At 40.4% G+C, this 16,678-nt stretch overlaps 1 protein-coding gene across 5 annotated transcripts in view; it reads right to left on the bottom strand.

Moving 5' to 3' along the window:
• WDFY3 (WD repeat and FYVE domain containing 3) overlaps positions 1–16,678 on the bottom strand; it is a 171,143-nt gene that overhangs the window by 100,594 nt on the left and 53,871 nt on the right. For all 5 annotated transcript variants that reach the window (XM_030491686.1, XM_030491689.1, XM_030491688.1 and 2 more), the window contains exons 3-5: positions 15,689–15,899; positions 8,890–9,013; positions 683–792 (exon numbers count right to left, since the gene is read on the bottom strand). In XM_030491686.1, coding sequence (XP_030347546.1) covers positions 683–792; positions 8,890–9,013; positions 15,689–15,868 — 414 coding nt within the window. In that variant the 5' untranslated portion in view covers positions 15,869–15,899. The remainder of the gene's footprint in view (positions 1–682; positions 793–8,889; positions 9,014–15,688; positions 15,900–16,678) is intronic.

Raw genomic sequence — 16,678 nt, 5'->3', positions numbered from 1 at the left:
GCACTAGAAATGGGAGTGGGAGGACAACTATTCAATTTATGCTCTCACTTGGCAAGAAGGTATAAGCAGGCATAAGGAGCAAGGAAGCAGAAAATATGAAAGCATTAGTGAGAAGAAAAGACAAATTGGGGTGGAGGCTGGTGACATACTAAACACAGATAAAATGATTGGGCTGAATTATAAAGGCAGATTAGAGCAGCAAGAATAAACCACACAGCTGTCCAGTACACTGCCAGAGATGGGAGTGTACTTCTTTGATGAAGGGTAGCACCAAAATCAGAGCAGTAAAGACTCATGATACCACCCGCTCATCACTGCCCTTGCCCTCCTTGAAAGGGGAGCCTGCGTTCAAAGGCCAAGTGATTTAGGTGGTGTATGTGACCTGCATCTCATGGGGCACTAAGGAGCAGCATGCAAGAGAAGCCTTTGGTGAACAATAAAAGTTGAGTGTGTAATTCAAAAGAACATTATAAACTAAAGTTCCAAAACAATGGGGTTTTTTAGGCAACCAAAACCACAAGCAGCCAAAGCAGGAGTTCTGTGGCAGTAGAACAGAAAGGATCTTGACATAGAAAGCCAAATAGAGTTAAATCTTTTAGTGCCTGTTCATGCACTTCATTATTTTATTGCTTTTGTCTCTCCCACCCCACAACTTCTTTTAGCCTTGTTGTTTGAGACTTACCTGTCCTGATGAAGCTAGTAAATTGATTGTAGTGAGCAGCATCCAACCTCTACTTGCTTCTTCACTTTGATTGACCTCCAGAAACTGGACTATGGCACGACTTGCAGCCTCTGTAAGGGGGGTAATTAAAAACATGCAATAAAAATTCAGTCTGACTGTCTGCAGAAAGGAACGTGTCCTTTCAGCAGCCCTGAACACTGAGCATGAATTCACCTCTGCAGCACTACTTGAGAGAAGGACCAGGCTTAGGCCTACGCTCTCCAGACACACATTCCAGTCTTACACACACACTTGGCTTTGACACTAGCAGGGCTGCAAAAAGTACATCTTTAGGTCATGTATCATCCTTCAAATGAGCAGACAGATTTCAGTAACATGCAGCAACTTCTGTTTGAGTGTTTTGGATTTATGAAGCACAACATACTCTTTATCAGACATGAAGTCACCATCAGTTAGCGGTCTCAATGGGAAAAGCTGGTATTCTATTCCTGAAAAAAAGCACTGTGCTGAAACAACAATATGGAGGATAATGGGAAAAGATTGTAGGCAAGGAGAGGTGTAGAAAGACAAAAGGAATAAAAAATAGTAATAAAAAGTAAAATTAAGATCAAGATCAGCAATTACCACATCTCCATCCTAAATTTTTTTGGAAAATGAGAACACTAACAACTTAGGGCTTCTTCTTATGATCTGGAGACCACTTCTGGAATCAGATACCATTCCCTCCCAGCCAGAGTCAAAGATAACTTGTTTACTAGGCTGAATATTTATCAGCCTCAATAAATAAATCAACAGAAAATGAAATCCTATTTCATTGCTGCCTGAATACACACTTATGTTAAAAGTCTATAATGCCAATCAAGATGATTGTCCATTACCCTTAAGAGAAATCCAAAATCATTTTTCATTATTAACTGCATATCAACCATCTTCAGCTCTTTTAGTGTCAACTAGGACAGAAAAAATGTGCATAATATTGCTTAAAAAAATAATTCCAAAGGAATTACAGAGGAATAAATCAACAACTGAAGAAAAAAATCCAATTTTAATCTTGGTTTGTTTGCTTCATCTGCTGTGAAGATGCCCCAGCACATACCTGTGAAGGAATTTATTCTACAGGAAACACATTTTATATGGCAAAGTACTTAGCAAACTTTTAGCATTGGCAACAGTGAAAAGATTATTTTCTGGAGCATCAGACTGTAAGCTGAGCTGGACTAGTAAACCTGTGAAGTAGATGATCATCATAGAATTGTAGAATGACAGAATGGTTTGGGTTGGAAGGGACCTTGAAGATCATCTAGTTCCAACCCCCCTGCCATGGGCAGGGACACCTTCCACTAGAGCAGGTTGACTAGAAGGCTGTTGTAAGGTCTCCCCTGAGCTTTCTCTTCTCCAGGTTGAACAACCCCAACTCTCTCAGCCTGTTTTCACAAGGGAGGTGCTCCAGCCCTCTAATCATCTTTGTGGCCTCCTCTGGAGTCACTCGAGCAGGTCCACATGCCTCTTGTGCTGGGGGCCCCAGAACTGAACACAGTACTGCAAGTGGGGTCTCATGAGAGCAAAGCAGAGGGGCAGAATCGCCTCCCTCAACCTGCTCCTTTTGATGCAGACCAGCATACCGCTGACATATACCCCGTAACAGGTTTTGTATAAACCACTGGCTTGTCCAGTTCTGGTGCTAAAGTAAGGAGAGGCACCTACCAAATCTGTGCACGAGGCTGACTGAGATAAGACAAAGCCTGAAATACTAAGGTGAAAGGTAAAGCAATTTCTTAAACTCACACAAATGCAGAAGCAGCGACTTCCCAGCACACTGACCTGAAGTACCTGGTAGGCACTTTGTTTTCCAAAACCACCAGCGCAAAACATTAGCCAGATGGTTGGGTGGGTGAGCAGACCAGCTCCGGAAGCACAACAGCTATGCCACAGCCATAGTTCCTACACTAGAGATATAAGCAAAATGCCAGAATTCCTGGCAAAAGCCACTTCCCTAAACTCTGTCAAGTGTGTCTAAAGCATGTACTGCTTCTACAATGACAGTGCCCCACCAGCCCAGCACTAGGTGCTATTTAGTAGGCCCATTCTCTTTCTATCTGACCACAAGCAGAGCTGGGCAATTAGCCTCTGGCTGTAAGCAGGTAGGGCTGGTACCAAACAGGGTGTGCACAGCCTCCAAAAGCCACCTGGGCTCTTTTATGTCATCTTTGAAAGCTAGACTCAGGGGTTAAGCAAATCTATGCTTCTGAAAAGGTTGTCATGCTGCTGGCATCCTAAATGACATAGCAGTTGAATACTATAAATAGCAGTTTCAAAACTGTCAGTCTTAATTAAGCACTACCTAAACACAGACAGCATTTTAAGTGCAGGAAGAAGTTCTCTTGTCAGCTGCTCTGAGCAAGTTTGATCAGACTATCATTTAAGATTAATATCTATCATCAGCACTAGTCTTCATTTATTTCTTGTACCTTTTCCCTGGTTTTGAAGTGCTCAAGTTGTCTTTTTAATATACTCTATGTGCCCCATCCAGATGTCATTAGTCCTTCAACTTCTACAGGACAAACCACTAAATCTAGGATTGGGATATGCTACCTAACAAAAAATGGCAAAATAGCAAAGAAAAACCTATAAAAGAATAGGTAAGCATACATATCTTTACAACTGTGCAAGCAGGTATACATTAAGTATAATCACAATTATGGGGTCACATAGTTAATACACAGATTCTTCAGCATGGATTCAGTACATATGGGATAGAGGCTTAGGAGAACAAAACACCAGAATTTGTTTCATTCGTAAGAGATGACATGAATGCTTTCCATCCTGGACTTCAGAAAAGCAGCAGAAGGAAAGCAATGGGATTAGACCCACTCAGATTGCTACAAAAAGCAGCACCACATTAAAAGCAACATCATTGCCTATAGTAAAAGCACGAAGGACAAATCCAGTACATGATGCTTTCAGTTAGATGTTCTAGTACCACAAATGGCATATAATAATGTCATGAGACTTTTGTATAGCTTATTCTTACACCAGGGTGGAATATTAGTGAAAAAATACCTGTGAATATGCCCAAGGGGATGGGGGAGAATGGGAGGTATGGGTGAGTGGGTCAGGGGGATGGTGGGGAGCAAGCTGATGTCAGGGACCCCTTCTCTAATCAAGCCTTCAAGAAGTCTCTACTACTTCTCACAGGGAATCCCTGGAAACACAGTCAGATAACTAGAGTTAAAGAATACAAATCATTCCAACCGCCTAGATAGTAAGAGAGAAGTATCAACCCAAACAAAAATGGGATGGCAAAAAGTCTTTCTTCAGTCATCAGGAACAGTGCTGTGCTGTCGTCACAAGCCACGGATATCAAGTGGCTGGTGCCTTTGCACTGTGCACAAACAGAGCGCTGCTCAGCCAAAGATAAACACCTCAACTGTGCCAGCGTTTAGCCTCACTAACCCAGCTGATAAAAGAATAGGTTTTCTAGGATCTCTTGGAAAGGAACTATATTGTACTGCACTTGCCTTGTGAGATCTGGTAAAAAGCATCAGAAAGAAATTGAAGGTTAACCAAAAGTAACAAGATATAGCAGTCATTGATCACAACTGACTCCTGATAAGTAGCTGATAGGACACTGCTTCCCTTTCAGAGCCATTTCAATAAATTCAAAACAGAATCACCTTGTAAACCAAAGTCACACACAGGACAGGAAAAAGTATATAGGGTGAAAAAAACCTCACGCAAGACGTATAGACACAGCATGTGATATCATTTCCAATATATTCTCTTCTTAACAGAAGTTAACTGACATACCAAATAGGTCTGAAAGCAGCCCCTAAATCCCTTTATTTTATCAAGAAAGATCTTCCACTCTTCAGAGAAGCAGATACTATAAGTAATTTCAGACTTCACTATGGGAGGAGCCCAAGAGGCTGCTTATGAGTAGAAGATAAGAAGCTTCCTTTAACTACCATCTGTAACTTACCCAAACTGTGAGATGCACTTCAACAAATAACACTAAGTCTTCTGCATTTAAGGCAAACATAAAATTAGTTCTGCTGATGTGATAGAGGTAAACTGCAATAAAAATGAACAATAAAGGCAGAGTTTGCAGATCAACGGAATTTTAAAAAGAACAAAGGTAGGCATTGTTAGAGGCCAAATACAAACCACTAATGTGGTTTTCTGGTTAAATATTATGACGAAGTTTATCAATCTGGTCTCCCCAAGTGATTTGAAGACAAGATAATGATAGTCTTTCAGCAGATCTGTTAGAGAAATGCCGAAAGAGGTTAAAAGCATTTTCGCTGATGAAACAGTTTGAGTAAATCAGTGAAACTGGAGAAGAACAAACAAAAAACCCCACAGTATTCAGAGGGTATAAACAGTAACTGAAAATGTTGTTTCTGGAAGTAGGAGAGATTAGCTGAATGAGTCTAGAGGTATGGTAAAAATAAATTTAGCATTAAATAGTAAATACTGAGACAAACGCATACAGAGAATGTTGCAAATATAGAATGAATGTTGACTGAAATCAATTACGCAAGACACGAAACACACAACCACCAGAACTTTTGAAATTGACCTTGACAGAAGATTAAAATGTTCTAGCCCTGTGATGAATCATTTTGCTTTCTCACTCTTCAATTTTCTACCCTTCTGCACAGTTTTCATGGATTGTCTCCACAACCACTTATTCATATTCTGACTGGGGAAGGACCTTCCAAGGTTGCCCATCACTAAGGGAATCATTCTGAACCTCCCTGTGATAGCAACTGGTTATATATCCTAATGCATTAAACAATGAGAGCTGTCAGAATGTCATTTGGTGTGCCCAAGATGAAGGCAACATTGGACTGAGTTAGAAAACAATATCAGTAAATGTGGAATAAGGACTACAAAGTACCAAATCCCAGGTTTGCACACTGCTGCAACATGATAAGCTGTTAAGAGTGAAAGAGAAAGGTATACTCTGTACTTAGCCTTGTTTCTTGCTTTCTGTTTGTTAGTGATCGCAGCCAGGAACCCACCACTCAGTTACACGGGCTCATGGTTTGATCCGGGGGGACAGGTTGCACTCATCTTTAAGTTTGCATCGTGAAACTATTCAGTAGTTGGGATTTCTCATGTACAAGGTACAGGTACTCACTGAAACGATAAACCAAAAGGTCCCGGGCTATTCAGCTCACACCATCTGTGTTGCGGAGAAAGAAGCTCTTCCGCCTTCTTGCACACAGAGGACTTTGGGGACCACACTTCATCGTGCACCAGCCCGGCTTGAAATGACACACAAGTCCTCCTGCCTGTACAGGAGGCATTGCCTGAATCGACCTTCCCTGTCACAGGCTTGTCTTTGCATTGGGTCTAAATTATGATGATGTGCCAAACCCTCTAGGACATGCTGTTGAAATATCTGCAAAATCACAGAGGAACCAATTGTGTCCCGGATGTGTCTTTTGAAAAACACATGAAATAACAGTGTTGCTTCTCCTCCAGCATCAGTAGGTAAAGTAGCCATTAGTAGCCATGTTTATTCTACCAAGATTCCAGCTGTCCTCATCCCTTTTTTAAGAAGTCTTATCTTTTTCAGCCCTAGGCCAGATGTACTTGCTCTCAAAAGAAAGGTTCATTTCAGAACTGAGACTACACTAGAAATAGATGTTTGAACATGTATTTTAGCATATACTACCACAACTTCTTGATTAACTCAGACACAAAATTGGATTTATTGTAGGAAATCTGGCAGCTAAAGATCTCAAGTATATAGTGCCATCTCAACCAAGGCCTCACCATCTTCTAAAATGGACTAAACACCTCAGGGCAAGGGAAAGCATGCACTAATTCTCATAGATGTGGTTATTGCTGTCATCTGCAAATTATCACTGTCGTACAGCAAAGGCTTATACAAGAAAATTTAACTCGATTTGAACCACTTTGTTTTTCTTACTCCGAGGTTCCATGCATACTAGAGAAATAGGACAGTTGAAACTAGTTGAACATGTAACCACAATGGCAATGTTTAGAGAGTACTTCAGATAGGGTGCTGGCACAGTTACTACTGAATCACAAAACACGATTCTGAGAAAACTACTACAGTCTGCCAAGAATAACTGAGATATGCCTCCACGACGCAGATATTACTCACATAGCTATTAGCATAAATATCCAATGGCCTGATGAAAACAATTGCCCCGTGCTCCACTATGAGACTGGGAGGAGGGAAAGAAAAGCAAACCACCCCACTAAAAGAAACCCAACACACCAACAAGCAAGATTTAATCATACCACATTTCCAACTGGAAAATACTGCCAACACATTTATCTCTTTATAGCTAGGAAGCAAATTCTTGTAAAATTTCTTCCCTTAAGTATCTAAAGTTGACTTTTGATTTTGTTTCTATGGAAAGGTTCTCTCTAAAACAAGCTCAACAATTTTGTTGACTTAAACCAAGCACTTCACACGATCAGGAATTTGCACTTGGATACCACCAGAGACATTTCCAGCATAGAGTTGTTAATGAAATTTTTCACTTTTAAAAACAAGCTGGGAGATATAATTACCTGTTAATAGCTATTAAGATACGCTGTATCTTTTTGTTCGGTACACAAAAAGAACAGAAGTTTAAAAAATGCAGAACCTTCACAATCCATAGACACAATATTATGTCTTTAACATAAAGTGTATTCTGAGAAGCCAATCATTTCTATTATGTTTTTTCAGTATTGCAGGAAATTGGTATCTAGCTCTAAACAGTTTAAGACAGAAGTCTGCAAACTATGAGTTTTAATAGCTTGTTAATTGCTCATTCGGGGAGAGCAAACTGCAACTCCGTGGTCCCATCAAGAGTCACAGCGCAACTGCGGAACACAGACCTATCAGGCCTTCTTACCCAAGATCTGGAAAGTGTTTAATGACCAAAGTAATAGTAACGTTCATAATACAGGAAAAATGTCTGCTTTCCATTTTAACAAAACCATCCAAGCTTAGAAGAGTACCAAACTCTCCTTTAAGTCATTGTGGTTAAATTTCCAAGTGCAGTAGAACACAAGAAAATCCCCAAAACCAATAACAAAATCACCTCTGACTTGTGAGGTTTCAAGGATGACAACTGGATTATCTTGGAGCAACAAGCAGAGGTATGGCTTAAGTAGTAAATACACAAAAATAGCCACTCATAGCAGAATCCAAATGACTAGCAGGCACAACAGATGTTCCCCAGGAAAAAAGGTCAAACCAACACTACCATTCTGCCAGCATGGCTGTTGGACATTTATTTCCCCTAAATACCCAAGTAAAAGCCATTTTGTGCCTGTTTACCCACAGAGAACAGGTTTTGTCTACGATATCTGTTTAGCCATCTGGAATGTTTCACTGTTAGTCACTCTACTCAAAATGGAAAGAAATTGTAATTGGCACAGTTTGTGGCTCCTGACTTTATGTGTACTAATTTGCGCGGCCTTTTCCAGCCCGCTATTTCCTTATTTTCAGCAATTCCAAACAGAGAAGCTAGCACAGATCTTAAAGTTATCTAACAAAATCTTGATACTTCTTGGAAGCACTCCTCTTCAAAAGAGGAAATCGAACAGAAAAGCTAATGAAACATGTCTTCTTGACACACTGTCCTCAGTTTTGCAAATCCCAGTACATGGTCAGGTATACACATTCATGGTCCCAATACACGTTCAGGGTTCAACAGATCCAAATCTTACTCTGACACTTTAAATAAACGGAAGAGGGGTCCTGTAGCATTTTTCTAGGGCTGGCAGTGCTGGTCCTAATGTCATACTCACTGTATTTTACAACTTACTAGCTTCCAAACCAGCAGGTAATTCAAAATGCATGTTTTTGAACTGTTAACATATCCGAGGGACAAAACACACCACCAACACGCACCACAGGCAAGATACAGCAGCTGTCCACATGCATGTTCTTGGTCTCCTTCTACCAGCAGCGATGCAACTTCGCTCATGCCTCTCTTTCATGTGTTGTCAGGTTTGTGGAACTCAGCTTTCTTTGTAATCTAGGGAGAAAATCTCTAGCCTCTTCCTTCTCCTCTCTCTCTCACCCCAAGCAACAGTAGACAATGCATTTTCACTGCAAAAACTTCAATTTCTGAGCCTGCACAGCAGCTGTGGATGGCCGCTCATAGTATTCTGACTGATCTGAAATGCACACCTCACAAAGCTCAAACTTGTGCCCAAACATGCAATACCTGTGGACTTATTTGATGCTCTCCGTCGAATTTCAGTCACCATCAGTCGTGACACTTGAGTAGTAAACTGCAGGAGGTCAGAAAATTTTTCTGTCATTGTACTTGGAGGAGCATTTCCAAACACCTAAAACAGGAGAAAAATGGATGCATCACAAAGTCATTCAGTTTACAAGGATCACTATGAACTACCACCTTCCTTCGCACAGAAGGACTATTACTATGGCTTTTGTTTTCCCACTGAAGTATTCATCACCGTACTGGTTTTCACAGTGCATACTCCAAGTTATATTCATAGTTGGAATCAACATATTCAGGGAGGTAAGATCCGATGCATAAAGGGGAAAAAGGGAATCACAAGTTTTCCACAAAGGCCAAGACCACTGAGATTGCACATAATGGGGTAAAAACTAAATACCAGAGCAAATTCTCCATCAGGAGTTTTGTTTTAACAGCAACTCCTTTACTACCTGGCTGGACCTAAACATCCCACAGGGGTGAACTGCATGTACATGCATGTAAAAATATGTGTAAAATCTTCTAGAAGGAGCTAGGAAGTACAAGTGCCCTGTTAGCATCTTTCCATGATAAACTGACAATGCCATGTTGCTGGCACTCCAAGGTCCTACTCTCCTCTCCTGAGATCCTCCTGAACATAACAGCAGTAGTTACTAGAGATTATTTTTTTTTCCATTTAATTATAATAATTTAGCATTAATTTGGTTAGTAAATAATTTGAATAACATTTAACTGGGATAAAGGCTTTGACTCTGTGGTACTGCACTAAGCTATAGAATACATTAGCTCAAAATGGATTAGCTAGTTTTCTAGCTAATTTGCTTTTCATTCAAGACTGCTCACAAAAAAAGTCTCTATCCACGCTCCTGATGTAAACCCTGCCCTAAAACGGTTACAGTAAACCCACGATATTGACTATCAAAGCCTGCAATCTGAATTCTGGTATCACCACTTGTGTCAGTGCTGAACAGACTAGCGTGCTAAACACCTGAACAGTCTCAATACCTCCCTGCTAGTTTACAATTTTCTCCCTCATGGCTACTTTCATGACCTGCAGGGGTCATGAAATGAGCCAGGAAGCATAAAAGATTTTCTAATGAAACTAGTTCCATATGTTATATTTGCCTTTCAGAAAGAGGATGCAACCTACAGCAGTACAACTGATTTGGACTCAACAGCTGCTTCATCCTCATCTCCTTTCCCTGGGTGACCCAGTCATACTATTACGGCTGAGGTGTCAACATACTTGACTGAGGTCACTCTTAAGTCTAGGGACATCCAGTGAAATCCACAATGTCACAGCCAACAGGGATGCAAAACAATTACAGAAACAACTTAGCTTGAAATCCCAAAGTTACTGAAGAAAATTTAAAAGGCACAAGACAGAATAACCTTTGTCTAAGTTTGACTTCTTACTCCCCTTAGTATCAGTTGCTCTGGCACTTTACACAACAGCCAAAAATATTTTTCCTGCTTACTCGCATTGCAAAGTCATGATGAAACGGAGCCAGAAATACAACAGTGAAATTGAACACTTTGTTTCCACACAATTAATTTTTTTTCACCAAAAACATAAGTATTTCTCATACAGGAAATTTTAACTACCATTAAAGAAAGCAAACAGGAGCCCAGACATTACATGTAGACAACTGTTTTCAACAGGCCAAGAAAAACATCCCTCATTTGGATTAAAGTATGCAACATTCCCAGTACAGACAATCCAAATTTCCCTAAACCTTTCACAAGACTTCCTTTTGCAATGGTCTGTGTCAGCTCCCAGTTCATCCGAGAGCCTCTAACTTCCACAAAGCTGTAAGAAGGGAAGAGCACCCCAAGGCTTGTGTGTTCACTCGTATAACCTAAGCAAGATTACCTAGACTAGAACACACATTGGCAAAGCATCTTGTAACTAACTGCTTAAAGCTCTTTCGCTCAGACCAAGGAAAGAGGAAAAACTAATACCCTATTACCTATCCTGAGTTTGCCTAGAGTTGTCAGCAGACCCCACAAAATGTGGAGAGCTGAAAGTTACAGTAAAAGATTGACTGAGGTGAACTGGATTTTAATTTATTGTTCCATAAGCAAGTTTTCACTATGTAGAACAAGCACCTACATTGGATATTTATATACTCTTTTGACTAAAGGCAGTAGTAAAAATCAAGAATAGGGTATGAAACATTTTACCAGTAAATCACCTTTTTAATAAGGAAAAGAACAAGGCTCTTTCAAGAAAATGTAAAAAAAGCACCTTTTACTTGAAACCGGCCTCTTTATCATTCCTTCCACTTTCTTTATATGCTGCAAAAGTGTTACTACTGCTCTGGTAGAGCAATGCTTGTGTGAATGCACTGAATTCTGAAAGAAGCCTTTTGAGTACTCTTCCAGAGGGCAAATCTTTTGCTAATTACGCACCGATTTAGCTTTTCATTACTGTGATTCATCATTTCATAAGCCTCCCTGAACAACGAGGAGACAGTCTGTAAACCCATTTGTTACAGAACTAGCAAGATGGCTTAAAACACAGCATGTTTGGGATGTGCTGTTATCTATAAAGCAAAGTTAAGAATGCTTTACCTCCTCTGGATATACTCATTAATAATCTTCAAAATATGAGGAAAATGGAACTGCATATTACACAGGACTTCAGATACCTCTGAAGGGGGCAGGTAGGGGATAGGACAGGACACGACACCAAAACTCATACATGGTTAAACAAGAAGACCTCGAAAGAGCTCCTGGATACACTGGTTATTTAACTAGCTGCCTATTGCTGGACACTGGGATATCTTTAAGAAACAGACTTACCTTCCTCAATCTAGATCTCTGCATTCAGTAAAAAATCACGCTTCTCACAAAACTATTTCCTGGATTACACACACACATACACACCCTGTCCCCTGCTTCCCTACATATACACACATGTGCCACTTCCAACGGCTCACTACTCTGTCCAAGAGACGTTCTGAAGTACACATAAAGGTTTGGTGCAGCAGTCTTGATCTGAGCTCCACAATCTACTTGGAGTTTTCTCTTCCCAACACAGACATGCCAATCTTGTAACAGATAATGCTTCTATGGTACACCATCATGGACTTTACTTAAGGCAGTAACACAAAAAGTATTCAATCTCACTTACACCTGTTCAACAGAATACAGGTAACTATGCAAAGTAACGGAGGGATTCAGAGTCTGAATTTGAATCAAGTTATTAACTGATACCTTAAAACATTTGCAGCTAAAGGATTATGTTCGAGAAACTAGAGATTTTTTTAAAATTAACTTCCAGCAATGTGTGTTTCCCATCTGCAAAAGTAGGTGTCAGTGGAAAGTGATCTCAGATTTTAGAGTGAACCAAGATTTATCATCTCTCCCACTGAAAATCTTACATAGGACTCTTCAGAAAGTGAAATATTTCTCCTGTTCTACTTTTTCATTCCAATGAATTTCAGAGTTTGTCTGACTCACAGAGTTACTAAGATAGCAGGATTGTTCCAAAAAAAGCTGTACCACAGACAGTTGATGTGCCACAAGACACAAAACTAGATAAGGAAGCCACAGCAGCCTCTACATTTAATCCTCAAAAGAAGAAGATGGAGAAGGTGGAATTAACCAGGAACCTGAAAAGGGAAACTGTGAAAGTAGAAATAAATAGATGACATCACAACTGCTCATCCCCTTGAACACAGGAAGACAAGAACACATTCATATGAAGTGCAACAAAAAAATCCCCATGCAATAGGGACAGATGAGACCTGACTGACCAAGAGAAATCAGTTCTGTTTGTGTTATACCCGCAGTTCATTGAAAACTGATAACAGTTATCAAAGACTGCGAGAAAGGAAGTGAAAGAGCACAAACAACACATGCTTTCCTCAATGTGCCAGGCATGTGTGAATATGATTCAGATTTTATAGAGGTTGGAAACTGAAGTGACAACATCTGTGCCAGGAAGGACAACTCCCAGAAGGTTATAGATTAAAAACAGCCAGAGTTTGAGGATAGTGATATTAAAACCGAACAAAGAAACCAAAGGGAAGAGGAAGAGAGACAACCACAGGTAGGATCCAAAAGCAAAACCTTTGGCAAACACAGACGAATGTGTGTCTTCAGCATCAAGTCCACCTCAGCGAGGAAGGGAACAAAAGAGTCTCTACAATTTAGAGAAGGAAAATAGTCCATCCACAAAATTAGATGGATTCCATAAAGCACAGAAAAGAGACATGGGGAACTTCGGGAAGGAAAAACCTATGACAAACATGGGGAAAACTGGGATCTAGGAGAAAATGGTAGCCAAAATGTGTTCATGCAGATGAAAATTCCAGAAACTATTAACCTTTTCAAAAAAATCTAAATGGTACCTGAGACTAGTTAGGCAAGAGCTGATTTGACACAGTAAGAAGAAAACTTGGAGCTACTGATTTGCTTTTCAGAAAGCTTCAACACATGAGCTTAAGGAAAGACAGTGAGAGAGAACAAATGGTGCAAAGACATGAGGCAACTATAACTTGGGTCAAGTGGAGGGACCAAGAATTAGGACAAAGCCAGCAAGTAGTATAAAGGAGAGGAAAGAAAAGAAAGCGCAGAAAAGAAAGAAAGGGGGGAAAGAGAAAAGGGAGAAAGAGCAGAGAAACTTAAGTGTTCTTTTCAACCTCTAAGTCTAATCAAAGACTGATGTACAAAAATAGCACATGCATCGCTGCATGAGTTTTAAACCCAGCTATATCACCCACTGTGATTTCCATAGATGCAATGCTACTGCAAGTAACTACCACAAGGGCCAGAAAAGATTTCTCCTCCACCCGCAGATCACAACTAAGTGCTGAAGCAGCTAGAGAGGTTACGTTCCCTTTTTCAGAAAAAAAGCCACCTGTAACCACCAGAGGGAGATTTCCAAGCATAACTGCATCAAAATAACCTTCAGGGGCTCAAGCCAAGATTAAGATTCTATTGCGCTAATTTGTAAAAACAAATTAAGAAAGTCCATAACTAAAGGGCATACAATCCAAGCAGATAAATTAAAAAGGAAGCAGATGAACCGAGCTTACTTCTCCCACACTCACACAACAGGTTACCAGTAGAACTAGGAATAAGACCTAGGGCAACAGAATGACATTTAGGGGATCTCTCCACTAAAGCATGCTACCTAGTAGACTGAAAATCCTATTAATACTATGCCTTGACTAAGATTAATTTTCCTACACGGCATTATCATGGTTTAACCCCAGTCAGCAACTAAGCCACAGCCGCTCATTCACTCCACAACACACCTCCACCCCATGAGGGAGAGAATGGGAAGAGTAAAAGTGAGAAAACTCGTGGGCTGAGATAGGTAAAGCAAAAGCAAAACAAGGAATTCATTCACCACTTCCCATTGGCAGGCAGGTGTTCAGCCATCTCCAGGAAAACAGGGCTCCATCATGCGTAACAGTTAGTTGGGAAGACTAACATCATCACTCTGAACATCCTCCCTTTCCTTTTTCCCCTAGATTTTACTGCTGAACGTGACATTGTATGGTCTGGAATATCCCTTGAGCCAGTTGGGGTCAGCTGTCCCAGCTGTGTCCCCTCCCAACTCCTTGTGCACCCCCAGCCTACTCACTGGCAGGGTGGTACAAAAAGCAGAAAAGGCCTTGATGTTGTGTAAACACTGCTCAGCAACAGTGAAAACATCCCTGTGTTATCAACATTGTTTCCAGCACAAATTCAAAACATAGCCCTATATCAGCTATGAAGAAAATTAACTCCATCCCAACCAAAACCAGCACACGTATGTAAGCAGTTCAATGTTTAACATCACCATAATCATCATTTAAACAAAACATCCATCTAGGAAAATAAAAAAAAAGAGAGAAAAGGCTGAGTTGATTTTCCTATCAAGGTGTTGCATTTTAGTTTTTGGATGATTCCAGTTCTCTGTGGTAGCATATGCAAGCACAAATCCATCACCCAAGAAAAGCAAGGGTTTAGGTCACAGCAGGAAAAAAAAGCAAGCTAGATGTGTATCAATTCTTTCAAGACCCTAAAACTACTATCAAATTTATTATTCACAATGAAGTGGCGGAGAAACTGAGTGACACAAGATATCAGCAGGATTTAGCTCCTATTAATTCCAATGACAGTCATCACAGTCCTGCCTCCAAACAAAATCTCAGTGCCTGAGCACAAGGGAGTAGTGAAACACAAATGGCACCGTGCAAGTGGCTATTACGTCTTCCCTACAGATTGCTTGTTCAAAATCCCCCTTGACCAAGAAGAGGGATTCAAGCTCAATACATAGGAAAAGGGCTGCAAGGGGATGAGAATGCAGAGAATTTATCACAAGAGGAGATTCAAATTGCACAGCCTGTGTAGCCTAACAAAACCAAATCTGACAGGAGATATTATGATTGCTAATCTCTAAATATACATCAGTACGATAAATATGAAGAAGAGACAAGAGTTACACTTGAGGACACTGCTATCACACAAATAAATAGGTATAAACTTGCTACAAGTAAGTTTAGATTGGAAATCAGATGAGTTGCAATAACAGCAACTCTGCAGTAAAGCTCTGTGACACCTAAATGCAACAGTAGACTGCACTTCAGAAAAAGTGATAATAACAGGGAAATCTCCAAGGGCAGGTTTATTCACTAAAAAAACCACTATGTGACGAGCAAGGGAAAATTGAAAGTATGCCAACAGAAGAAAAGCTCCTGTTGTGCTAGAATCAAAGTCTTGGAAATACGAATATGAGCAGTCAATTCAAAGAAAGAAAATACCTCTTGTAGATTCTGCAGCTTACCCTGTTAAACACCGGCAGCATCATGTAAAGTTTTTCTTCTTGTTCTTTCTGGGTCATGTGCCGTGGAGGATGGCAGAGCTCTGTGAAGAGGCGACGCAGATGCATCAAGCCCAGCGCATTATCCTGAGGGCTACACTCCTCCTGCCGTGGCCGGCCCATGATCCTCTTCACCATATTCATCTTGACTGGCTTCTGGAAGCTCCCTTGTATCCTATTCAGAAAGAAAAATGACCTTACTGAGTACAACAGATTGAGGCATTATCTCATCAAAGCCTTCAAATATACAGCACCCTCTCTCACAGCAAGTACCACGCTGCAGTTAAGAGCATTAGCTAATTTTTTATGCTAGGCATTGATTAGTATGTTCCTGGAGGATTTAAAGCCAACAACTTGAAAGAGGAAAACACCCGATACTCTTTAGCACAAAGCACAACTGACCAGGCTTTGAACACCACAAAACGCTTTGGTATTTTTTATTAGATGACATTTATGATTCTTTAGTGCACATTCCACAGCACTTACAGCAGTGTTATCTACATATTGCAAAGTGTTCTCAAAATAATACTAGAATAAAATCAGTACCAGTTATGTACTTTAAAATCTAACCAAACAAGACCTTCAAACTCTCTCAGACACTGCCTTTATCATACCAAGGTATGCTTAAATTTTTTTCCTGACTTTCCTATGGCAAATATACAGGGCTATCCAATGGAGCTATCGTTCATCTCACGCTTCAGCTGTAAGGTCAGCAAAACACCATGGCCTTCTCCCTCCTGAAGCACAAGAAACTTGTTTTAGAATCACAGAATGATTGGAGTTGGAAGGGACCTTTAAAAATTATATTTTCCAGTGGATGTCAGGGAGGCTGAAGTCCCCTAGCAGAATCAGGGCCTGCAAGTGTGATGCTTCCTGTAGTTGAAGTAAGAATATTTCATCAATGTCCCTCCCTTGATATGCAGTCTGTAGCAAACACTAGCCACCAGATCTCCT

The sequence above is a fragment of the Strigops habroptila genome, chromosome 7, assembly GCF_004027225.2.
Source record: "Strigops habroptila isolate Jane chromosome 7, bStrHab1.2.pri, whole genome shotgun sequence".
In the NCBI taxonomy this organism is placed as follows: domain Eukaryota; kingdom Metazoa; phylum Chordata; class Aves; order Psittaciformes; family Psittacidae; genus Strigops; species Strigops habroptila.
The sequence above is the reverse complement of the archived record's forward strand: the minus strand, read 5'-3'. Positions and strand labels throughout refer to the sequence as shown.